At 42.8% G+C, this 25377-nt stretch overlaps 1 protein-coding gene across 4 annotated transcripts in view; it reads left to right on the top strand.

Moving 5' to 3' along the window:
• Tmtc4 (transmembrane O-mannosyltransferase targeting cadherins 4) overlaps positions 1-25377 on the top strand; it is a 64816-nt gene that overhangs the window by 26650 nt on the left and 12789 nt on the right. For 2 of the 4 annotated variants that reach the window (XM_021202868.2, XM_021202867.2), the window contains exons 6-14: positions 5261-5364; positions 11041-11133; positions 11562-11726; positions 13039-13241; positions 14417-14588; positions 14937-15068; positions 23524-23603; positions 23727-23834; positions 23964-24105. In XM_021202868.2, the coding sequence (XP_021058527.1) occupies positions 5261-5364; positions 11041-11133; positions 11562-11726; positions 13039-13241; positions 14417-14588; positions 14937-15068; positions 23524-23603; positions 23727-23834; positions 23964-24105 (1199 nt within the window). The remainder of the gene's footprint in view (positions 1-5260; positions 5365-11040; positions 11134-11561; positions 11727-13038; positions 13242-14416; positions 14589-14936; positions 15069-23523; positions 23604-23726; positions 23835-23963; positions 24106-25377) is intronic. The other 2 variants (XM_021202869.2, XM_029541751.1) reach the window with 1 other exon arrangement.

Below are 25377 nucleotides of genomic sequence, written 5' to 3'. Positions count from 1 at the left end.
GACAACCCAGAGACTGCCCCACCCGGGGATCCATCCCATAATCAGCCACCAAACACAGACACTGTTGCATATGCCAGCAAGAACTTGCTGAAAGGACCCTGATATAGCTATCTCTTGTGAGGCTGTGCCAGTGCCTGGCAAATATAGAAGTGGATGCCCACAGTCATCTATAGGATAAAACACAGAGACCCCAATGGAGGAGCTAGAGAAATTACCCAAGGAACTGAAGGGGTCTGAAACCCTATAGTTGGAACAACAATATGAACTAATCAGTTCCCCCAGAGCTCGTGTCTCTAGCTGCATATGTAGCAGAAGATGGCCTAGTCAGCCATCGTTGTTGGGAAGAGAGGACCCTTGGTCTTGCAAACTTTATATGCACCATACAGGGGAATGCCAGGACCAAGAAGTGGGAGCGAGTGGGCAGGGGAGCAGGGTGGGGGGGATGGTATAGGGGTCATTTGGATAGCATTTGAAATTTAAATGAAGAAAATATCTAATAAAATAATAAAAAATTAAAAAATATAAACAAATCTTTAAAAAATTAAATATTTAAAAAAAAAAAAAAGAATGAAACTCAGCTCGGCTGGATTTTATTGTAACTGGTGCTGGACCAGGAAGGACTTCCAGAGTCTGGCCCAGGTCATCTTACTTTAGCTGTGTTTTAGTAGAGCACAATTTTGGAAAAAAAATTTCTGTAACAACTGAGTCCCGAGTGCACAGCAGTTTAAGTCGTTTATATTGAGATTCTTTAAAAAGTACATCTGGCTGCTTTCACAAGAATGGATGTTGTTGTCTTGGAGATAGTGCCCAAGAAGTTCGAGTCTAGGTAGCTTGCCTGAGTTAAACATAAGGTAACATAGAAGTCACTTAGCCTATTGTAAAGCACATGGGACATCACTCATAAGAATGGTTTAGGGTCTAACACAGTGCTCAAGACTTGGGGGGAAAGAGTCTGGGAGAAGTCAAAACAAAAATTCTGGAAGATATGGGTAGAGCTTGTCTCATCAGATAGCAAAGGATCGCCAGGTTGTAAAAACTACATCATTCCCTGCACCTTATTCCATTGAAGAGGTAACCTGTGTGTTCATTCTGCTTTCCTGGCTTCTCCAGTGCCTATCATGTGTACAAGACCTTATTGTCCTTTATAACCACCCATCACTGAAGGAAGTCAGGGCAAGGGCTCAAGGCGGGAAGCAGGTGGCAGGAGCAGAAGCAGTTATAGTAAAAGATAATATTCAGCCTGTTCATACAATTCATGACCACCAGCCCAGGAACAACACTGCTCACCGTGAGCTGGACCTCCTACATCAATCCTCAATCAAGACAGTACCCAAAAGACTTGCCATCAGACCATCTGGTGAAGACTTTCTCTCAGATAAGATTCCCTCTTCCCCAGATATGATAGGATTGTGCCAAGTTGACAAAAACCAACCTGCACGAAAAGTATAGTACAGCTCTAGAGTGACCCTAGGGGACAAAAAGCCCAATGAAGCCAGAGGCTGTGTTTGTTGTCTTGTTTTCATGCAGCCCACTGAGTATGTTAGTCCTCTCTAAAGGAGGCTGTTTTGAATTCTAGACAAGACTAGTGGAATGTGAGCCCCTCATTTTCACACGTGTATAGTATTTAGCTTTGTGTTAACAGGCTGTCTTTGAGAGTTACCTTTACATGTTTTAACAGAGGAACTGGGAATTTGTTTCCTCTTACACCCCCATGGGGGAAATTTCATCCACATTATATTTAAGTAAAACACAAAGTAATTCCATTTTTCTAAGATTTAAAATGATCTGGACATGTGCTTTTGAAATTAAGAATTTAGACTATGTTTAGGTGAGAAGTATGAAGGGAGAGTGATTTACAAGTCCAACCTATAAAAATATAGGTAAAGTAGAATTGGTACTGAACGTAAAATCCAGGGCAAGAATCCACAGCTTCAGGACAGCTGTGCTAACTATAGAAGCTCATCGAGATACACAGACTTTGGACCCGGCTAATCTCACTGTGTAATGTTTTTTTATTTGCAAGTTCTTTACATAAAGTTTTTATAATTTAAAAAAAATCAATTCCAGGTAACATGTTGAGGTAGAATAGAGCAGAATAAGTTTTAGGCTTTATGCTCAGTAGATGCAAGTACGATGGGAATGAAGTGAGACGGAGCACCTCATGCTGAGCCTGGAACACACAAAGGCTCAAATCAGAATCCTGCTTAGTGTAAAGGCTTCTGGTAATGGTGGTGGTTCTAATTGTGATCTTTTGGTATTACTTATATATGTCATTTAAAAACAAACAAACCCATTCTTCATTTGTTTGATAGAACTAGATAAATATGAAATGGTTCTTAGTGGAGAATTGCTGACTTCCAGGCCCTCTGCCACCTGAACAGCTTGGAGCTAAGCCATGAAATTTAGAGAAGCAAGCTTGTGCTCAGCCTAAGGAATAATATTCCTGATGAACCAGAGCTTAAGAGTGAAATGGGCTATTGTGAGATGTTCAGTCCTGTGCTGAAGTTATCTAAGTCAAGGCCAGGTGGCCCCCTGCTGGAAGCATCTTGGAAAGGGTTCTTTTTTATTCACCCAGCACGCGTTACCACTCCAGAGTCATTGGGTACTGCTGCTGCTATTTGGTCAGGACAGTTCTCAATTGCTCCTCCAAGCCAAGCAGGATGCCAGCAATGTAGCTAAATGCAAGCTTGCTGCCAAGGGTGGTATTGTGGATATATAGAGTGTTCAAAGGTCTGGGAAACATGTTAATAACGAGCCCATGGCTTGCTACTTGCTGTTCTCAGGATTCCTGACTCAAGAGGCCTGGGTAGGTTGTAATTCTGCATTTTTAGCAAGATCTAAGCTCGGGCTCCGGGGGCTGAACCCTGAGTAGCACTGGTTTAGGGCAGTGGTCTCCCAAGGTCATTTGACAGGATCTGTAACCCACTTGGTTAGAGGTGCTACTGTCGTCTAATAAGTAGAAATGCACATTTCCTGTGATAGGTAACATTGTCTCCACAACAAAGCATCAGTCAAATGTTTAAAGTTGAGAAATTCCCCTCTGGGGCAATAACAGAAAATCCAGTGTCTGTAATACACTTAAGAATGTCCTGGGGGATTGTGGGTTATGATTACCACAGTCCATGGGCTACAGCTCCTCCTAACTTAATCTGACGGGTCAGTTAGGAACACTTACCCACAGGCAATCAGACAGGCAGGCCACTTGCTGTTGTAACTGGAATAAAGCACGTGGATTTGGAAGGGAGACTGCCTAGGAGAATGTGGGTGTGGCTTCACACCTCAAGTGACATTTGACAGCTTTATAAGAAGGGTAGAATTTGCCAGCGGCATGCTAACCCAAGGGAACAGGCAAGCAAAGAAAAGTGGGAATCTGTTGAGTTAGTTACTACACCTGGGATGGAATATAGACCATGGAACCTAGAGGGGTGCCAGGTGGTCACAGTAGCAAGGCCACTAATGAAAGACATACTCATAAGGGTTGCTTTTGGCCTGAAGGCAACAGCAGGTGTCAGTCCTGGCAGAAAACGGTGCTGCTCAGTTTTTGAGCTTCCAAGGGGTTTAGCTGTCTGCAGACTTCATCACCTTGATAGGTATCTCAGTTCACATCCAGGAAGCATGAGGTAGAGATCACCTACAGTGCACTCGAGGTACCAGTGGTTATTGACAAGACATGAAAGACTTCCATCCTGCGGCTTTGCCAGTCCTTAATAAATTGCAACGCTTATTTCTAGCTAGGGTATACATCATGCATGTGAGTGAGTGTGTGTGTGTGTGTGTGTGTGTGTGTGTGCACGAGCTGGCTTCTAAATGTTGGTTTCTGGAGTGAGCAATCTAATAAGAATCACAGTGTACCTTAGAAACTATACTGCATGCTTGGCACATTTTATGCCAGACTGATTGCCCAGCCAACCCTGGACTGTTACATCGATGCTCCATGGAAATCCCATCATCTGAACTGAGGGAGTTGCAGTGGTTTGCATGCAGTGTTTATCAACTGACCTCTGTGGTTTCCACACCATACTAGGTGATTTTCTTATAAAGCGCTGAGTGTTTGATATGGTTTTTATATGTACTAGGAACTTGGGTCTACAGTAAAAAATATAACTTTCTCACTTGGTCTGTTTTTCCTTAACTCACTAATTACTACAGTTACTTTCTTACAGATTTTTCTAGAGTATGATTTTGCTCTTAAGGAATATATAACATATTGGCAAATCACTCCACTCTAGTTCTTCCCTCTCATTTCCTGTGGTAGGTTCATTACCCCCTCTTATAGATTGAGAGGAGTAAATGGAAGTAACTTGCCAGATGCTGTGTGTTAATAGTGAATAGCAGAGCAGAAGTCAGATTTAAAGTTCATGTAGTGGTACCCAGACACACTAATGATTGGTTCTCCTAAGAAGATGCAGTGCCTGTTCACTTAGATGAGGGATGAGGGCTTCAAAGACCTGCCAGGGACGAGGCCTACCTGTGACACTGTCTCCTTCCAGCTGTTTGGCTTTGGCTACTCAATTGTATTTTTTACTGACCACAGACAGCAATGGAAGTACACCTGCCTCTTCCAAAAGCAACTTAGTGACCATCAGGTGCCATGCCTGACCTCCAGGTTTCTCGTCAATATATATGTTGAGTGGTATTTTGACTTGCTGTTTATGCTGAGTCCCCATAACAGTTGCAGCCCAAACAGGCTTCTACTCATCTCTAGTGTAGGCAAGGTGAGCTGTCCAGCAGTGACCATGCACCCTCTGGTGGTAGGGTCAGAGCCATTGCACACAGAGAGGAGCAGACCCAACCTAAGTGTGTAGGGCCCCAGTCCTTATCCTTGGCATAATGATCAGAAGATATTCAAGCATCCTGAGCTCCTTTTTTGGGGTGTAGCAGTGGGGACCATTGGAGTCATTCTGCAATCAGATGGATTGTTTGCAGCCTCAGAATTCTCAGCACCACTTGTTAGAATGGTCCTGTAGTGGTGGACAAATAAAGAAGAAGGAACTTGTTTCATGGGGACTCTGGGTTGTGGCATTTGTGAGCAGAGCTTACTTACGACACTTCTCAGTGCCTTGAGATGGGACGTGTATCCTTTATAGGGGGAATTGTCCAGCCGACGTACAGAAATTCACATTGACCTACTGGAGACCAGTGGTTTGGTCCAAACTCAGGTTTCAGATAGTGATTCTGTGAGGTGCATGCTGGGAATGTTAGTTTTTGGTGCTGGCAAGATGGAACATATAACATGACCTATGTGTTTGTTACTTACCAGCAGGTAACAAGGAGGGAACACATTCTTCCACCTTCTGGGTGTTGCTGAGTATCTTTCTGGGAGCCGTGGCCATGCTGTGTAAAGAGCAAGGAATCACTGTGCTGGTAAGACCTCCAACACAGATAGGGCCTGTGTCTTAGTCAGGGTTTCTGTTCCTGCACAAACATCATAACCAAGAAGCAAGCTGGGGAGGAAAGGGTTTATTCAGCTTACACTTCCACATTGCTGGTCATCACTGTATTAGTCAGGGTTCTCTAGAGTCACAGAACTTACGGATAGTCTCTATATAGTAAAGGAATTTATTGATGACTTACAGTCTTCAGTCCAATTCCCAACAATGGTTCAGTAATAGCTGTGAATGGAAGTCCAAGGGTCTAACAGTTGCTTAGTCCCACACGGCAAGAAGGCGAAAGAGCGAGAGCCAGACTCCCTTCTTCCAATATCCTTATATGGTCCCCAGCAGAAGGTGTAGCCCAGATTAAAGGTATGTGCCACCACACCTTTAATCCCAGATGACCTTGGACTCGGAGATCTCCCTGTCTTAATCTTCTGGATTCAATCACCACTGTGTCTCAAGATCTCCATACCAAGATCCAGATCAGAAACTTCTATCTCCCAGCCTCCAGATTAGGTTCACTGGTGAGCCTTCCAATTCTGGATTGTAGTTCATTTCAAATATAGTCAAGTTGACAACCAGGAATAGCCACTACAATCACTAAAGGAAGTTAGGACTGGAACTCAAGCAGGTCAGGAAGCAGGAGCTGATGCAGAGGCCATGGAGGGGTGTTTACTTCCTGGCTTGCTTCCCCTGGCTTCCTCAGCCTGCTTTCTTTTTCACTCCCCCCCCATTTTTTTAATTAGATATTTTCTTTATTTACATTTCAGATGCTATCCCAAAAGTTCCCTATACCTTCCCCCACCCCTGGTCCCCTACCCACCCACTCCCACTTTTTGGCCCTGGCATTCCCCTGTGCTGGGTCATATAAAGTTTGCAAGACCAAGGGGCCTCTCTTCCCAGTGATGGCCAGTTAGGCCATCTTCTGCTACATATGCAGCTAGAGACATGAGGTCAGGGGGTACTGGTTAGTTCATATTGTTGTTCCACCTACAGGGTTGCAGCCCCCTTCAGCTCCTTGGGTACTTTCTCTAGCTCCTCCACTGGGGGCCCTGTGTTCCATCCAATAGCTGACTGTGAGCATCCACTTCTGTGTTTGCCAGGCACTGGCATAGCCTCACAANAGGCCGCTATATCAGGGTCCCTTCAGCAGAATCTTGCTGGTATGCGCANTAGTATCTGGGTTTGGTGGCTGATGATGGGATGGATCCCCGGGTGGGGTAGTCTCTGGATAGTCCATCCTTTCATCTTAGCTCTAAATTTTGTCTCTGTATCTATATCCTTTCATGGGTATTTTGTTCCCTATTCTAAGGAGGAATGAAGTATCTATACTTTCTTATAGAACCCAAGACTATTAGCCCAGGGATGGCACCACCCACAAGGGGACATCCCCCCTTGATCACCAACTGAGAAAATGCCCCACAGCTGGATCTTATGGAGGCATTTCCCCAACTGAAGCTCCTTTCTCTGTGATAACTCCAGCCTGTGTCAAGTTGACACACAAAACCAGCCAGAATAGCCTGTCGTTTGTACCCATCCATTCCCTCCAAGAGAGACACTGTGGGCCATCCCATTCCCGTGGCCTCCTCTGCTTCTGTGTGGCTTTGCCAGCCTGAGTAAAGTTTTAGCCTTTGGAGGCCAATGGTCTTGGCTGCCATAATGCCAGCATTTCAGATAGAGAATTGATGGATTCTTTTGACCATGAGTAATGAATTGTGTAAATTGATCTGTGGGAATTTCTTAGAAAGAGGGACATGTTTCCTCCTTGTAGAGTGGTCCCTTAAAAAAAAAAGATAAAAGAATGGTTCAGTTTCCTGGTACATGGTCACAGTTATCAGTCCTGCATACAACAAGGAACTTTGCCAGCCACCAAAAGCTTATAGGCACACACACCCTTGACTCTTCTTCCCAATTAAGAGTGGTAGTTCAGGGTTCATTTTGCTTTTGTGATTCCAGCAAACAAACCCATAGCTTTGTGCCTGCTAGGCAAGCATTGCACCACTGTTCTGAATCCTCAGCCCCAGGATACTTCAACCTTGTGCATTCACAGCCATTTCTGCCCAAGAGATTTTTACACAACCCAGGGTATATAATACAGGAAGATAAGGTAGGCTTACAAATCAATCACTTACTGATGGTGAATCATGAATTTATTTTAAAGCAATTCTTTGGTATGCCATAATTTTTATCATCTCTTAAAGTAAATTTGCATGCTGCGAGATAGATATACATATTTGCCTAACAAAATCCAACCCAACAAAACACTTTATTCAAAAGCATTTAAATGATAATAGGGAAAGATTAAAAGTGTTTATATTATATTTATATTAAAAAGTGTTTAATCATAATTAAACCATTATGATTCTGTAAGAGCAGAGAACTTAGTATGTAAAGAAACTGTAATTCATGGTGTTCAGTAGTGTTTCGAGCATTGTGTGGTGTGATGGTGTGCAGTGTGCCAGGAATGCATGTTGTGTGTTTAGAACCCAGGCTTCAGTGAAGTTACACAATGGACACTGGATGAGGGCCACCACAAACACCTTGGATTCATGATGTGTTTTGATTTTGAATTATTTTTTGCTTATTGTGTATTCAGAAACTTTTATGTTGCCAGGTTTTTACAGATAATTATGCAGTCTCACATGGGGTCATGACCCACAGTTTAAGAAGCCTTGTCCTAGTTAGTCTAGTATTTTAAAAGGTGTGTAGGAACCAGTGAGATAACAGGTAAAGGTGACTGCTGCCAAGTCTGATGATCTGAGGTTGATCCTTGGGACCCACATGGTGGAAGGACAGGACTGACTAACTAGTTGACCTCTGACCTCCATACACACACACCAAGTACTGCATGCCCATCTACCCAAATAAATTTCCTAGGAGGTTCTTTCTATGCCTCATACATTTTACACTTCTGAGAATTGAAGCCTCTGTTTGTGTATATAGAACATGTATCATCTTCACTATTTTTAAATCATGGGGTACATTCTGTTTAGTAAAAATGTAAGTGAAACCATGTTCACAGAGCCAGTTCTCCTGAATCTATTACTGGGAGTGAGAACCAGTCATTAAATGACACCTCCTGTGGATGCCAGTGAGTTATGTGTTGAGTGTGTGATGCTGTGTTTGGCCTCTACAGCTAGTGCTGAAGCAGGCAGGAGAGGGCTTCCTAAGCAGGTAGGCACACCACTTCTAGGTCTGCTCTGGATAGAGGCTGGGGTTGAGCCTGGGGAACAGAGGAAGTTTAAAAAACTCACTTCCCTCCTCCTCCCATGTAACTTTTGTTGGCCTTGTATCATTACAGGAAAACATTGAAGCTAAGGGTATGAACTCCCCACCCCAAAGGAAAAAATTGTGGTAGTTGACTAAAGTTGGGAGAGAGGAGCAGTGAGAATGTGGGGCTTGACACAACTCAAAGCAAAGATTACTGGTTTTATGGAGTTCTGGCTGTAAGATAAAAGTCAGCAAGCAAGGATATGAAAAAGAATTACTGTGTAAAGATACTTAAGTCTTAAGCTAGAGACTGCTCAGCGATTAATACCACTTGCTGCTCTGCAGACCAGGCTCTGTTCCCAGCACCTGTGTCTGGCACCTCCAAGGGAACTTCCAAGGGCACGATCCATGAGTGTGGTCCATATACATTCATGTAACCAAATGCTCATACACATAAAACAAGAAAAAAAATTAAGATACTTAAGTTTCCTGAGTTAGCTTTTTAATGCTTTTGAACTCGACAAATCTGTAATCCCTGTCCTCCGGAGAATGTGTTGGGATGATTGCATGTCTGGGGCTAGCCTGGTCTACAAAGCAAGTTCCTAATCAGCCTGGGAGTTTCTGACTTCAGTTGTTTTTTGTAACCTTGTCACCGTGGGTGTTTTCATAAGTGGGCTGATTCTTGTGGCAGGCCAGTACTGTGTGTTGTAGACATTTAGCAATGTCCCCACCTGGAGCCAGTTAGAAGTTAGTAAGAATCCCTTAGTTGTCCTACAATGCCTGTGGAGGTTGCTAGGCATCCTTATGACCAGTAGCATCCCAGAGCTTAATTCCGGGTCTCTGCCCCTTCCCCAGGTCTGCCGAGTAGGAATCCCACTTAGCCATCTCTGCAGGTTGCTCCAGAATTTATTAACATATTAGAAGCACTGAAGATTAGGTTGAATTTAAATAAACCATGAGCATTTTGATGCTGCCTGCAACTTGGATGGAGAAATGAGTACCAATCTTGTATTTGCCTTCAGTTCCCCTGATCACATGAATGTATGACCCTCAGTGGCTGCCCCACAGCTCCAGGCAGAGAAGCAAACAGCATGAGAAGGTAGGAAGAGCAGATGAGAGTTCCGGCCTTCTGGAAAACAGTTTACAGTTGAGCAGAGATGGTTTTCTGTGACCCATGTATGATGTGTGTCACATTAGTGAATAAAATCAGGATTCTTTGAAACGTTTAACCCGGCAGTGGCCTGTGAATTGGATAATTAGTGACTCCTAGCATTTGTGGGAGAGAGTTAAGCAGGGTTGTCATCCTTGCTCTGAAAACCACAAATTACCACTGGCTTCTGATGTTTTCTGATCTTCTTTGCTACAGAACCCCATATTAAAAGAGCCCAGTCACATAGGGGCAGCTTTCACGGGGTATACACTGTGGATATTCAGACTCTTTTATGCAGACTGGGCAGGGATTCCAGTAGATGACAGTGCCTACCAAAGTGACATTGACAGAAAATCATCCACAAAGTAAAGACTAGATCCAAGGTGTAACCATACCTTGAAAAGCTGTCAAAGCGACCTGACTACTATGGTGGCCATGGGAGCTGTTAGTGTAGGTGGGGCTATGGTTTACCTCAGGTCATTGTTGTTCACCTAACAGGAGTAGGCAGTTCTGCATAGTGTCTGAGGAGGCTTGCTTGTACAGCATGAGCATCTTTTATGGGCTTTGTCCAGAGTTACTTTAGACAGCTGTGTCACAGCTGTCAGTAAGGGGACATAAAGGGAAGAGAGTCTAGCTTTTAAACTAAAGCTCCAGGAGCGTCTTCACTTCTCCCCAGGTTCCATTCCCCACCCACCTGACCTGACCTGACCTGACCTGACCTGACCTGACCTGACCTTAGAATGTCTCCATAATGCACACTTGAGGATAGAGTCCAGCTGTATGCCCAGGGAGCACAAAACACTACTGAACAGTTAGGGTTCTGAGAGATCCAGGCCTCCTTCAGAGAAAGAGATGTGTGTCTGCCCCATTTACCATGTCAGCCCACCGAAGTTTACGTACAAGGCTGGGTTGGCAGGATTGATGGCTGTCTTTCTCTTGATATGCTTAATCATTGCCCAGGTAGTTGACCGCTCTGTTTCATTTATAGACAAGGAGGTGAGGGAAACAAAGACTTTGGGGGAACTTTCCATGAGAACCCCAGAGCTTAGCCATCCTCAGTCTTACAATGCTTTAAATGTAGGCTATGGGATCATTACTGCCAGGGACTCACTAGGTTCTTGGTAGTGGAGTTGCCACTGTGGATTGGGTTCATCCAAACATGTGCCAGTTCTTCGTAAATACCTGGGAGTTTGTCCGTCGTTTTCTTCAAATTTCTGGTCTAGGTTAAATAATGAAATTGTGGCTAATTTCTGCCCTGTCAGGGCCAGGATCCCTCTGGACTAACTGTGAGAGTTTGATTCTTAGGGCTTGAATGCTGTGTTCGATATCCTGGTGATAGGCAAACTCGACATTCTGGTAGCTGTCCGGAAGGTCCTACATAAGGACAAGTCACAAGAGGTGAGCCAAATACTTTATCTGGAGCCTAGATATGGAAATGACAGGGACCAGCCAATTTAAAATGCTGTTTTCCAAGTATTTCTTACGATTTGAATTCTAAGGTAGGCAACTTTTTAGTGCACAGTATCAATGCAATAGCTACTTGTACTTGGGCTTGGTATATTTATTTATTTTGCAGTACTGGGGAATAAACCCAGGGTCTCTTTCTAGGAAAGTGATTAACCTGTATCCACTCCTTTTTCTACTTTTTATTTTAATCCAGTCTTCAATGTTGCCCAGGCTGGACTTGAACTCTGTATAGCCCCCAGGCAGACTCTATGGACCAAGGGGGGGGGCACCCTCCTGTCTCAGCCTCCTAAATACTTAGATTACATGCTATGCTTAAGTTGAAAATCTTCGACAACAGGACCTTTGTGGTGTCCTTTCAGAACACAGGCATGTTCAAGAATGGAGGCCTCCTCTTCCGAATAGCCCTGCTCACCATTGGAGGCACCAGCATGCTTTATATACGCTGGAAAATCATGGGAACAGGCCCACCGGCATTTACTGAGGTGGACAACCCAGCGTCCTTTGCTGACAGCATGTTGGTTAGGGTAAGTATTGAGCCTGGATTTCTTTTCAGTTATTTTCTTTACCCATCTATAGATTAGCGGTTTTCAATCTGTGAGTCATGATCCTTTTTGGGGTCAAATGACCCTTTCTTAGAGGTATCTATCCTAAGACAGTTGGAAAACAGATATTTACATTATGATTTATAATTAGCAAAAGTAATATTATGAAGTAGCAATGAAGATAATTTTTAAGGTTGGGGGTGACCACAACCTGAGGAACTGTATTAAAGGGTTGTAGCATTAGGATGGTTGAGATCCACCTTCATCTTCTCCATCTTCATCCCCACCCACCACCACATTTACAAGTCCCTAATAAGTGGATACACCCATGTTTTGCTGTTGTTAAGGTTATTCTATAATAAAGGCAACTTTTGATTACGCTGTTAGGAGGGATGTATGATGGTTCTTTATATAGTTATTTCTTGATGCCCATGGGAAATTAGTTCCAAGAGTCCCCCACCCCAATTCTAAAATCCAGGGGTGCAGGAGTCTCATACATAAGGTAAGGTTGTTTACATATAACCTGTTCACATCTCCCCTATGCTCAAAACTGTCTCCAGCTTCTATACTGTACCTAACACAGTGCCTGCTCTTTGTTCTAATGTGATTAAGGGTAGTGTTCACTGCTCAGCAAGTTTAAGCTTTGGTTTTTTTCTTACAAATATTATCAGTATATGGTTAAGTTCTCGGTTTATTGATTCTGTAGATTCAGGCCCACAGAGAGGGCCAACATAATTCCTTTCATGAAAAGCAGGAAAAGAAGCCCCTTCTATTATGATGCCCAGCTGACCCCATCTTTGTTACTGCAGGGGGACCTACCATGGCTGAATTAAGACAAATGTAGTAGCACAATGCTATTGTAAGAGTGTTTTTCTAAGGATAAGGATCTCAAGCCACAGATTCTTAGCTGTGCACTCTACAGAGAGAATCAAAAGGATACTCAGAGCTGAGCTCCATTTTTAAAGAATTAGGTGTACTGGGCCCCCTACATTGACCATGTCAGAGGCGTTAAGTAATACTATGTAAATGAGCCATATCCTGGCCAGAAATATAACCAACACCTGCATTGCCTGGACCACTGGCTTGGCTGTATTTTTAATGTATTAAAATCTGGATGCATTTAATAAATTACAGATTACAACCCTATGCTCAGAATACAAATGGGCAGTATTTTATTTTTACACAACTGCTTCCTGGAACAGAAGCTTATGAATGCCTCGGAAGTGAAGTTAGGATATGTGTGTTCTTTCAAGTTCAGCATCAAGTAAGTGTTTGTTTTTCTTTTGACTGACAGGCCATAAACTATAATTACTACTATTCACTGAATGCCTGGCTGCTGCTGTGCCCCTGGTGGCTGTGTTTTGATTGGTCAATGGGCTGCATCCCCCTCATTAAGTCAGTTGGTGACTGGAGGGTAATTGCTCTAGCGGCACTTTGGCTCTGCCTAATTGGCCTAATATTCCAAGCCCTGTGCTCTGAGGATAGCTGCAAGAGAAGGTAAGAGGCAGCATGGAATTTTAACTTCTGCACAGCAGAAGCATTTTGCTAAAATCAGCGCCTATCACTTCTTAACAACTCTGTGTATAGGATATCTAAGGATACTTGTTCTGAATTTATGGCAGCAACAAGGTGGGAATCTATGGCTTCAGCTGGCGGGGAGCGAAGTTGGAGTAGCAGTAGGCATTACTACCATGGGCCACTCCCACCCTCCTAAGTCGCACTTAGAGGCCTCACCATAGGAGGTAAAATGTAATTTATGGTCAGAACAGGGAGTATAATTGACAAAGGTTGGGCCCATTATTTTACAGTTCTCCTTCAAAGAAGCCCTTTCGAAGTCCTCTCTATTGTCCTGCACAAAATATGTTGTTGCCCTCAAAACTACACTTTTTCAACAGATTAAAAAGATCTTTTGCAGAGGGTTATTGAGAAAATAATTGGAGAAGACAAACATATTCTATGAAAATGAAAACTGCTTAAGACAGTTTTCACAAAACCTGAGTGCACATGAGGTTAAGTAATTTCTCAAAGTAAATAAATGTTTTCTGCTTACCTGTGTGCTTAAATTAGTTGATGATTCTAAAGAGCGACAAACTTCAGTTTTAATCAGTTCATTTATACTTATAAAATGGAATTTAAAACAAAATATTGTGAGGCATAGGGTCCAAGAAGGAACCACCAAATATGACCTCACTGCTTCATTTATACCATCCCATCATTAGAGACTTAGAGATACAGATGTTATACATGTTTCACTGCAAAGTGTGTTTGTGCTTGACTGATGAGACACAGTAACAAAAGATAGTTTCTTTTAAATTTACAAACCTTAGTCTATTTCAGTATTGTCATTGTTAGACAATTCGGGGAAGGGTCCATTAAACACTACATGGAGTTATTTAGGAAGAGTGTTCACTAATCAAGGAATACATTAGATCTAATCTTTTGACTTTATTGATGCAAACATGATTTGGATGACTTTCCTATGTGCTGGCTGCTAAGTACTTTGCTCTGTGCTGCCAGCTAACTCCCCTCTATTGATGACTTTATCCTTGCTAAATATCTTTTCTAAATTGATAGCAGGAAACAAAGAACAGTCTTTATTGTTATGTCAAGTGAGGTGCTTTTCTTGGAAAATCTAAACATAGCCAACTTTGTAAACACTTTTCACCTTCCAGAATCCTTAGTCTGGGTTTGGGATTTCTTGTGATCCCCTTTCTTCCTGCAAGCAACTTGTTTTTCCGAGTGGGCTTTGTGGTCGCAGAACGTGTCCTCTACCTCCCCAGCGCTGGGTACTGTGTGCTACTGACCTTTGGATTTGGAGCTGTGAGCAGACACACTAAGAAAAAGGTACCATAGGGCTGGGGCAGTGATTCAGTGGGTAAAAGAGCTTGCTGTGCGAGTGAAGGCTGAGTTCAAACCATAGCACTGATGTAAACTGCCTGGCATGGCTTTGCATGCCTATAACCCCCAAGCTTGAGGGCTCCAAGCTAGGGAGATCCTGGAAACTCACTGTCCCTCACATTCTAAGGCCCAGAGTGAGAATGGAGGGCACATGACATCCTCCTGTGGCCTCTACATCTGTGCACCCATGAGCATGCACCACACATATGTACACACCAAAAAGAAAAACCCAGAATGCTGCCTCGGAGAACCATAAGCACCACGTTACTAATGACCTCTGCCAACTCTATTCAGAAGCCAGTCGCTGCCATCATCCTGGGCATCCTTCTCATCAATGCACTGAGATGTGTGATTCGCAGTGGCGAGTGGCGGAGCGAAGACCGGCTCTTTCGAAGCGCCCTGTCTGTGTGTCCCCTCAATGCTAAGGTATCTTGCTCACCAGATTTACTCTCCAGAGCACTTCACTGGAGAACGTTTTTAGTCCTCCAGTGGATAAGAACATGAACTAGATCAGTAACCAGTGTGAAGACCATAATCAAATACTTGGGCGGGGGAGGGCGTAAGTGTTGTTGTTTTTTTTTTTTTTTTCCAGTGAGTTAGTTAAGATTCATTACACTTAGCTGAAAGAAATTATTAAATTAAAATAAAAAAGAAATCATTAAAAGCAAACAGTATCAACAGAGATGTATTTAAACTTGTGCCATCCTCCAGTTACTAGTATCACCCCACTTTGAAGACACTGGGAGTCGGGGGGTGTTTCATCTCCAGGCTGGGGCTGGGTATGGATTCCACCCTAATCTTTTAGAGCATACCTTTCAGAATCTATGCCCTGTTGATAGGAGGAACTGGCCTCATTCAGGCTATAATGTGTAGGTGGCAATACCTGTGAATAGGCTTGGGAATGTAAAGTTGACTGCTGCACAGAAGTGTACATGCAGAGCACCCTGAGTTCTGTGCTTGGTGATGCCTCTTGGAAGTTGATTGATAAGCATGGATGTGTGTGTATGTGTGTTTTAAAATCGGCAGTGTTTTGTTGGAGATATCTAGTAGGGATTTATCTCACTTGTATTTTTGGTTAAATCTAAGCTTTCCACTTACTCAACTAGTCAAACTCTCAGTGCTCTTTTTTTGTGAGAAATAATGCCTGCCTGGTAGGTTTCTTGACCGTAACACATTGGTCAGCACATAGTAGGTGCCTGGGAAATGCTGACTTTTTAGATTTTGTGTTTATTTGGCTTCACCAAACAGTAAGAGAATTCCGTTTGCTGAGGTTGGGCCAAGACTTTAGGGTAGAAGTGTTCTGTTAGTGTACAGATTATTGTGTCATACTGACAGCTGTCTTACTTAGCACATTTGATTGGGATTGCTTAGAGTGTGTGAACGTGATCCTTCTGGGTGCAAAGAGCTTTATGAAGTTCTCAGTTCTACATTCTATATTTAAGGAAAGTAGCAATTTCAGACAAAGTTATATAAATAAAACTAATGAGCATGTCACATCTTACTGTGACCCCAAAGTGAAGACAAGTCTATAAGAGCTGTGACTCCATGCCTGTCCTATATTTGTATGTTTGGTTTTTTTGGTCAAAACATACCATTCATGTTTTAGTTAAGATGTCTTAGGAACTTTTTTTAGGTGCTTCTCAGCCACTCAGTATTCCTCAGTTGAGAATTCTTTGTTTAGCTCTGTACCCCATTTTTTAATAGGGTTATTTGGTTCCCTGGAGTCTTCTTGAGTTCTTTGTATGTATTGGATATTATCCCTCTATCAGATGTAGGGTTGGTAAAGATCTTCTCCCAATTTGTTGGTTGCTGGTTTTTTTTTCTATTGGTGGTGTCCTTTGCCCTACAGAAGCTTTGTAATTTATGAGGTCCCATTTGTCAATTCTTGATCTTAGAGCATAAGTTATTGGTGTTCTGTTCAGGAAATTTTCTCCTGTGCCCATGTGCTCGAGGTTCTTCTCCACTTTCTTTTCTATTAGTTTCAGTGTATCTGGTTTTATGTGGAGGTCCTTGATCTACTTGGACATGAGCTTTGTACAAGGAGATAAGAATAGATTGATTGGCATTCTTCTGCATGCTAAATGCCAGCTGAACCAGCATCATTTGTTGAAAATGCTGTCTTTTTTCCACTGGACGGTTTTAGCTCCTTTGTCAAAGATCAAGTGTTGTAGGTGTATGGGTTCTGGGTCTTCAATTCTATCCCATTGATCTACCTGCCTGTCGCTGTACCAATACCATGCAGTTTTATCACTATTGCTCTGTAGTACAGCTTGAGGTCCAGGGTGCTGATTCCCCCAGAAGTTCTTTTATTGTTGAGAATAGTTTTTGCTATCCTGGGTTTTTTGTTATTCCAGATAAATTTGAGAATTGCTCTTTCTAACTCTATGCAGAATTGAGTTGGAATTTTGATGAGGATTGNATTGAATCTGTANATTGCTTTCGGCAAGATAGCCATTTTTACTATATTAATCCTGCCAATCCATAAGCACAGGAAATCTTTCCATCTTCTGAGGTCTTCTTCAATTTCCTTCTACAGAGACTTGAAGTTCTTGTCATACAGATCCTTCATTTGTTTGGTCAGAGTCACACCAAGATACTTTATATTGTTTGTGCCTATTGTGAAGGGTGTTGTTTGCCTAATTTCTTTCTCATCCTGTTTATCCTTTGAGTATAGGAAGGCTACTGATTTGTTTGAGTTAATTTTATATCCCATCCTGAGTGAGCTAACCCAATCACAAAAGAATGCAAATACATTCACTGATAAGTGGATATTAGCCCAGAAGCTAGGAATACCCATGATATAATTCACAGACCAAATGAAGCTCAAGAAGAAGGAAAACCAAAGTATGGATACTTCGGTCCTTCTTAAAAAGGGGAACAAAATACCCATGGGAGGAAATAAATAGACAAAGTGTGAAGCAGGGACTGAAGGAAAGCCATCCAGAGACTGCCCCACCTGAGGATCCATTCCATATACAGTCACCAAACCCAGACACTATTGTGGATGCCAACAAGTGCTTGCTGACAGGAGCCTGATATAGCTGTCTCCTGAGAGGCTCTGCCAGTGCCTGACAAATACAGGACTGAGCACAAGGTCCCCAATGGAGGAACTAGAAAAAGGACTGAAGGAGAAGAAGGAGCTTGTGGCCCCATAGGAGGAACAACAATATGAACCAACCAGTACCCCTAGAGCTCCCAGGGATTAAACCACTAACCAAAGAGTACACATGGAGGGACCCATGGCTCTAGCTGCATATGAAGCAGAGTATGACCTTGTTGGACATCAATGGGAGGAGAGGCCCTTGGTCCTGAGAAGGCTCAATGCCCCAGTGTAGGGAATGCTAGGACAAGGAAGCGGGAGGAGTGGGTGGGTTGTTGAGCAGGGGGAGGGGGGCTGGGATAGGGGGGTTTTGGAGGGGAAATCAGGAAAGGGGATAACATTTGAAATGTAAATAAAGAAAATTTCTAATTTTTTTTTAAAAAGATGTCTTAGGAAAAGTGATTTACTTCAAGCTTTTATCTTGGTTTTGTTGATCAATCACTACTATCTTTTGTAAATTAACTATAGTAGTAGTGTAATTTCATAGATAAAACTCTCCTTTACATTTACTTTCCTGCCTGGACAAGACTAATTGCTAGTTCTGTTTATATAGTTCCTCACCATGGGGAACTCCAGTCTCTACACAGGGTGTTATAATTAAACCTATTATCCTTCTGCTAAGGACTTAGATAAAGGACATTGCTTTCTTTATTTTTACCAGATGGGAGAAACTGAGGCATAGAAAGAGGAAGCTGGTGCTATTTAGGTTAGTAATTTGGGTGGCTTGGTAGAGATCCAACATGGTGTTTTGTGGTGCCCAGATGACCATAGGAACATGGAGTCTATTTGCTGTCTTAGCCTGAAATCCTCTCAGCCTGTGAATTCAGCCCTGGTAGACTAGAAAACTGAGGGTACCCACATGGGTATCACTCAGTCATGAGCATGTCTGTTTTTCTTTTTAACTTGGGGTATACATAAAGACCTCAATATCATGATGCTCATTCTTTCTCCAGAGCTTTTCTCAATGATGCCATTTAATGTAAGCATGATAGAGTTTCTGGTTGTCTTACATGGTTCTCTATACCGATCAGATCTATACCTATACAGATCAACATAGCTTTTTGAAAAGAAGTGTCGAATTGTCTCCCTCTTCTTTTCAAAAAGCTGTGTTGATCTGTGTCTCCCTTTGGAAACTGCTGTGTCCCTTTGATTCTTCTGCATGGGATTTGTTTTCTGTTCCGGCCTCCACGCAGTAGCCTCTGACTATTACAGTTGGCACCTAGCTGTTGTTCAGACCCACATATATAAACTGAGACTCACTTAAAAAAAAAAAAAAAAGATTGAGTTATCAGGGTAGGTAGTCCTTGGCCTGCATTGTTATTACCCACAGTTCCTTGCATGTGGTAAGTGCCCAATATTAGTTATTGAACTGGGCCAAATGGAAATTGTGTTCATCAAGCCTACTGTGTGAGAGATTCCAAGTACTGAATTTATTGGCAGTTATTTTAGTTTTTTAGGTTTAGACATATGTTGTATTTAATATCAACCTCATGATACAGTTCTAAGTTAACAAAGAAAGGATCATGTGGCACTCGAAGGTATTTCTTTAAAAATGAACGTGAATCTTTATGTGTTTATACATTTTAGCTTTAGCAATCTTCAACCTCAGCAGAATATTTGGAACTTTTAATGATATTAGAAGTACCTTTCATTGTGGAAACTTCTACTTGTTTCCTACATGTTTGTCACTTGGTGGCAGTGGCTGTTTTAATCTGGCTTCATTGTCTTAGCATATGATATACAAAGGCTGGAGGGAAAGCTGGGTAACTGGGCTCTCTTTCTGTCTTACATGGAACAAAAATCCCCCATTTTCTAACTGCTACTAAAAAGCCTGTTTGTCAGGTTTGTTTTCTGAATTATTCGGCCCAATCTAGGCAGCTGTTTTCTTTTCACAGAATTCTCTGTCCAGTCTAGAGAGAGAGAATGTCTTCTTAATTTTGGAATGCCTTCTAAGTGTGAATCATATTTCTAACTAATACCATTTAAGTAACTGCTGCCTGGCTTTTCACCGTGACCTCTCCTCTCCCCTGGGATTTTGGCCTGGCATCCTGAGTGTCTGGCAGAACCCTGGCCATGCTGCAGAGGGCAGCTGAACTCTTTTTAGTTTACAAAGAGAACAAAATTACCCGCAAACAAAGGAAAACACCACGCGCCTGTGGGCTGAAGAGACTGGAGTCCATACTTATATGTGGGTAGAAGCTGTATTTGTGCTCTGGGGACCCGGAGAACATCCTTCTCCACAGTACCTTCTAGCTTTTCATTCTTTTGTGTATGGAATAGGATGGTCTTCACAAATACCATGGGCTACTCTGGCAATAGTGTTTACCAAGCCACTTCCAAGCTGTGGAAGAACGAAAATACCTGTGAATGGATAGTATTCTGGTCCAGGAAGTTTCTAAGTTTCTGTACCACTGTCCATGCATGTATGCATGTGTGTGTGTGTGTGTGTGTGTGTGTGTGTGTGTGTGTGTGTGTGTGTGCATGTGTGATATGGTGTTTCTAAGTTTCTGTCAAACCATGTGTGCATGAATGCGTGTGTGAGTATGTGTGTGTGTGTGTGTGTGTGTGTGTGCACATACGCACACTCACAATGACTGTCTTCTCACTGTGTCATTGTTTAGTCATTCCTGTCTACAGTCTTCATTTCTGTCTGAGTCCAGTCAGGTTAGTCCCCTTTGTGACCTCACTTCTTTAGTGCCACTTTAAAGGCCCAGTCTTCACAGTCACACTAAAAGACCATGGGCTTCACTCTATGAATACTCTGTCCATGATGCATAACAGAAGTCAGTGGTTCAAAGACAGCTTTGAGTAGAAAAGCAGGCAGTGTGGTGAGGCGTCTCTAGATGGCCTAGAGAAGTCAAGCCCATCTGCACCAGCTCCTGGGAAGCAGGGGTACTGTGGTGAGAAGAAGTGGGCTTAGAAGCCCTGGAGTTCAGACTCAGATTCTCAGTTTCCAATAAGATGTCCAATACCAAAGCAGTTTATCAGCTCAGAGCCACTGGGATGAGAAGACCCTGGAAAGAACCATATCAAGTCTTGATGGCCCTCAGCATGAGGTCGTGTGGCCCATTATTTGCCTTGAGTCTTCCTCTCCACACAAGATCTGTGGTATCCCCTTCCAGGATTACTACTGGCCTTAGGGTTTATGCCTCCTGGTTCTGGGACGAGCTTTGATCATCAATAGAGACCTCTGATGACCTTCCTCAGGGCCATGGCCTCCTGCTTTTCTGATCTTAGTCCAGGTCCCTGCTGCTGCTGCTGCTGCTGCTGCTTCCTCCTCTTTTCCTCTTCCTTCTTCTTCCTTCTTCCTCTTCCTTCCTCTCCCTTCTTCCTCCTTTTTCTTTCTCCTTCTCTTTCTCCTCCCACTTCTCTTGTCCCCTCCTTTTTCTCCCCCTCCTTCTATTTTAATGGTGTTTTTGAGATAAGGTCTCAAGTAGCCCTGACTGGTTTTGAAATTTCTATGTAGCCAAAGATGACCTTAATCTGATTCTTCTGTCTCTACTTGCCAGGTCTAGGTCTGCAGGCATGTACAGTCACACCTGATATTTCTGTCATATCTGGAGTTATATACAGCTGTGAGCTACCATGTGGGTGGGTGCTGGGAATTGAACCCAGATCCTCTGGAATAGTAATCAGTGCTCTTAATTGCTGAGCCCATGTGTAACTGAGAGGCTCTGCACCAGCCTCCCAGGCATCCTCACTCTAAGATGGTTAAAAATTTCTCATTGATTTGCAACCATGAGACCTGTTTCTTTCATCATCTTTGCAAATGGTTTATCTACTCACATATTCTCTTTCATTCTTAATAAACATAAAAGTCCCATCATGTAAGTTAACCTTTTTAAGACCAACAAGATGAATCAGTATGTAAAGGCATTTCTTGCCAGAACTCAACTGAGGTTTGATGAAGACATGAGAATTTAGCTTCATAAGGAGGGAGACTAGACCTGGCACATTCCTGTAGTAAACCAGCAGTGACCTTCTCTAAAGGATATGCCAGGACACACAATACACCCCAGGACATGCTAGGACATACAACATACCCCACCGTCTTGTCAGTTGATGCCTTCCTCTGTATTCTGAGTTTCCAGCAAGGATAGCCTCCTCTGATCCCAGACTTTACAACCTCTTTCCTAAACTGTGAGTAAAATATATTTCTATACTAAAACATTAACAGTCTGATGGAGGCTGGAGAGATGGGTCAGCAATTAAGAGCACTGACTACTATTCCAGAGAATCTGGGTTCAATTCTCAGCAACCACCCACATGGTAGCTCACAGCTGTCTATAGCTCCAGATCCAGGAAATCTAACACCGTCATATAGACATACGCAAGCAAAACACCAAAATACGTTTTTTTAAAAAGCAGCATGTGGTATTCTGTCATACGAAAAGAACACAGAGTAAGATGACTTACATCAGGTTAGAGAAGAGACATGGAGACAAGGATGTTGGGTGATGTGTGAAGACATCAGTAAGAGTTGTCTGGTCACCAAAAAAAACACCTAGAAGACATGCCAGGCTGGAAGAGTCTACCTCAAGCTAGGCCTTTAGAACTGAGACGGGCAGTGCAGTGTGAAGCCCAGGTTTGAGGGGCCTTGCCATGGCAGCCCAAGGGTACAAGTACAGAGTAATTTGACCTTGTTGCTTTCAAGCTGTGCCTTTACCAACCTGCTGTTGCCTGGCTAGTCATAGTAGTGGCCAACCTGAGTTCCTGCCCTTGGCATCCTAGGACCTTGAGTCTCTTGCCCAACCCCAGCTTCCTCCCATCCCTGAACTCTGCCTGGGCTGCCTCCTCTTCCCAGGGCAAACCTTTCTTAGTAGCTACTCCAGCTAGAAAATCGATCCCACAAAACTTTTTCTTAGGCTCTGAAACCAGAGCATAACCTTTCCTGCACAGCCCTTGAAGCCTACACATGTTTAGCCATCAGCCAGGGGTGCTGTGAGGTACAACTCTGGGCTTTTGCTGCTGTGATGTCCCCAGCTGCTGGCCCAGTGCCTTATTTAGTCCTATCAGTTGCTGCCTGGAGGATGAGGGATCGTAGATGTTATTTGGTACACTCTAGTTTAGGCTGCCTTGAGAGAACAGTGTGGACTGTGGTTTAAACAGCAAATATTTGCTTCTCAACATTCTGGAGGTGAGGAAAGCCACAGTGAAGGCACCTGTGCATAGCGGTGCTCAGGAAGGACCCTTTCCAGTTCAGGGACAGCCATCTTTCAGAGAAACCCCTGCAGAACAAAGGAAGTAAGGGGCCTATCATTGTGACCTATTCACCTTGGGATGCCATTGTATGAGTTTGGGGAGGGGGACGAAAACATCCCACTCATGGCTCAGGAAGCAGAATGCATGCAGTGGTATCAGAGGAATATACTGGACCAGCAAGGACTGGATTTAGGGAAAGTGATAGTTACTTCTGTCTCGAGTCTGTAGGTGTCTGACTTGTGATCTCAACTCTGAGGTGCCTGGGAGAAGAGAGCATGGAGCTTTCCAGAACAGTTTAGTTTTGTGAGTTTCTGGTTTTGTGTGGGGTGATGTAGTCATCTTCTTTCCTGTTGTATTTACAGCTATTTGCTTATGACCCCCCTGACTTGTAGGTCATTCTCACAACTTCTTACATAGGCCTGTAACTCTTCCACCCTCCCCCAGTAGGGCTTACTTATTCTGGTCTGTGATGTATTTATATTTTAATCCCTTCCCCTTCTGTCTTCAGTTAGAAGATGCAATAGATGCCCAGCTTTGAACAAAGAAGTCTGTGTGCTGATGGACAAATTGTGTTTTCAGGTTCACTACAACATTGGCAAAAACCTAGCTGATCAAGGCAACCAAACAGCAGCCATCAGATATTACCGGGAAGCAGTCAGGTACACAGTTGTACGCGTGGACCCTCCCTCTCTGAAATGCCCGTCGGTCTTGACTGATTTCTAAGTGTTCGCTAAAAACAACCGAACAGTGACAGACTGTGTGACGTTTCTCTCCATTTCCAGACTAAATCCCAAGTATGTTCATGCCATGAATAACCTCGGGAATATATTAAAAGAAAGGAATGAGCTACAGGAAGCTGAAGAGCTGCTGTCGTTGGCTGTCCAAATACAGTAAGCATTTTTTTTTTCTTAACATTCTGCCAGGAACAAAAAGTGAGATCTGTGGGTTTGGGCAGTCATCTAATCCCCTAGTTTTCTTGTTTATCTTTTGTTAAAAAAAAAAAAAAAATGTTTCTCTAGGCCAGACTTTGCAGCCGCATGGATGAATTTGGGCATAGTTCAGAACAGCCTGAAACGGTTTGAGAAGGCAGAGCAAAGCTACCGGACAGCGATTAAACACAGGCGGAAATACCCAGACTGCTACTATAACCTCGGGCGACTGGTAAGGGCAGGCGGCCCCAGTTCCCATCACCTAAAACAGAATGATCTTCTTAAACCCATCCAGCACTCTCCATATTATAAAAGTCCTCTATATGTGTTTAGCTCATTTGAATATAGTATTTGATTTCCTTGTATGCACTGCTGAAGTTCTAATTAATGAGCCATCCAAACTAAATGAGTCCAATTTATGAAAATCACAAAAGCAATAGATGAAATGAAATTCTGAACATCCCTTCTGGCCTGGAAAATATGCTCTAAGAATCTACTTCCTGATAAATATTGATTTTGTTGTTGTTGATGTTTTTAAAACATGAATTCAGTAGAAACTAAGATTTAAAAACAAACCTATAACCGATTTTCTGAGCTTCCTTGTTCTCCTTCCCCAAAGGAACAGATCTCTTGCTTTGCAAGGGGACATCCTCCCCAAAAGGAGGGCTTCAGGAATTAATGTTTATCTAAAAGGGCCTTACAGTTATTTAATGGACGTAGAAACTAAGGTGTTCGAATTGCTCTGTATTTCTGGTTCTTGACAAAATATTTAAGGCAATCTGATTGCTCTTAATTTTCATGGCAAAGAAAATAATGTGGCTCAAACAGCATAATTCTTTAAATAGGACTCATTACATTGACTAGGTGAAATTGGTAAGGGAAATACTTTGGATCTGTCTGAGCCAAAGTGGATTGTACATACAGAGATGGAACATCTAAAAAGAGTGTATAGCTTCACAAGTAGGTAGCATCTATAGGTTAAAAAAAAAAATCTTGCTTATCCTCATTTGAAATACCCAAAGCATCTTTGCTTCGTGCATTCTTTGTGTAAACAAAACTAGTAGTTCCTCACATCAGTTATTCATCCAAATAATCACCTCATCTCCTATTTGATAATTCAGACGTTCCATACAGCATTTGTATTTTTATAAAAAAAAATAGCAAATGTCCCCCAGCATGGCCCTGCCTCTGGTACTCATCCCTGTCTAGACTTTGATGACCATGTTAAAGCAAAAGGGAAACCAAGAAAACATTGGGTATTTGGGGTATTTTAATAGAAAGAATAGGCTTCCATTTTTACCATGAATAACTTTGACTTTTACCATGTCTGTTTCTGGAATGATGAGCCAAGATTTTGACTGCACAAGTAGATTGAACAGAGGGAAAAAAATGGCCAGGCATATGGCTGCAGAGAAAGACTGACTTTCCAATGCTGGACAGGTCAAAGAGAAAGACTGACTTTCCAATGCTGGTCAGGTCAAAGAGAAAGACTGACTTTCCAATG

This window comes from Mus pahari, chromosome 8 (genome assembly GCF_900095145.1).
Source record: "Mus pahari chromosome 8, PAHARI_EIJ_v1.1, whole genome shotgun sequence".
In the NCBI taxonomy this organism is placed as follows: Eukaryota; Metazoa; Chordata; class Mammalia; order Rodentia; family Muridae; genus Mus; species Mus pahari.
The sequence above is the reverse complement of the archived record's forward strand: the minus strand, read 5'-3'. Positions and strand labels throughout refer to the sequence as shown.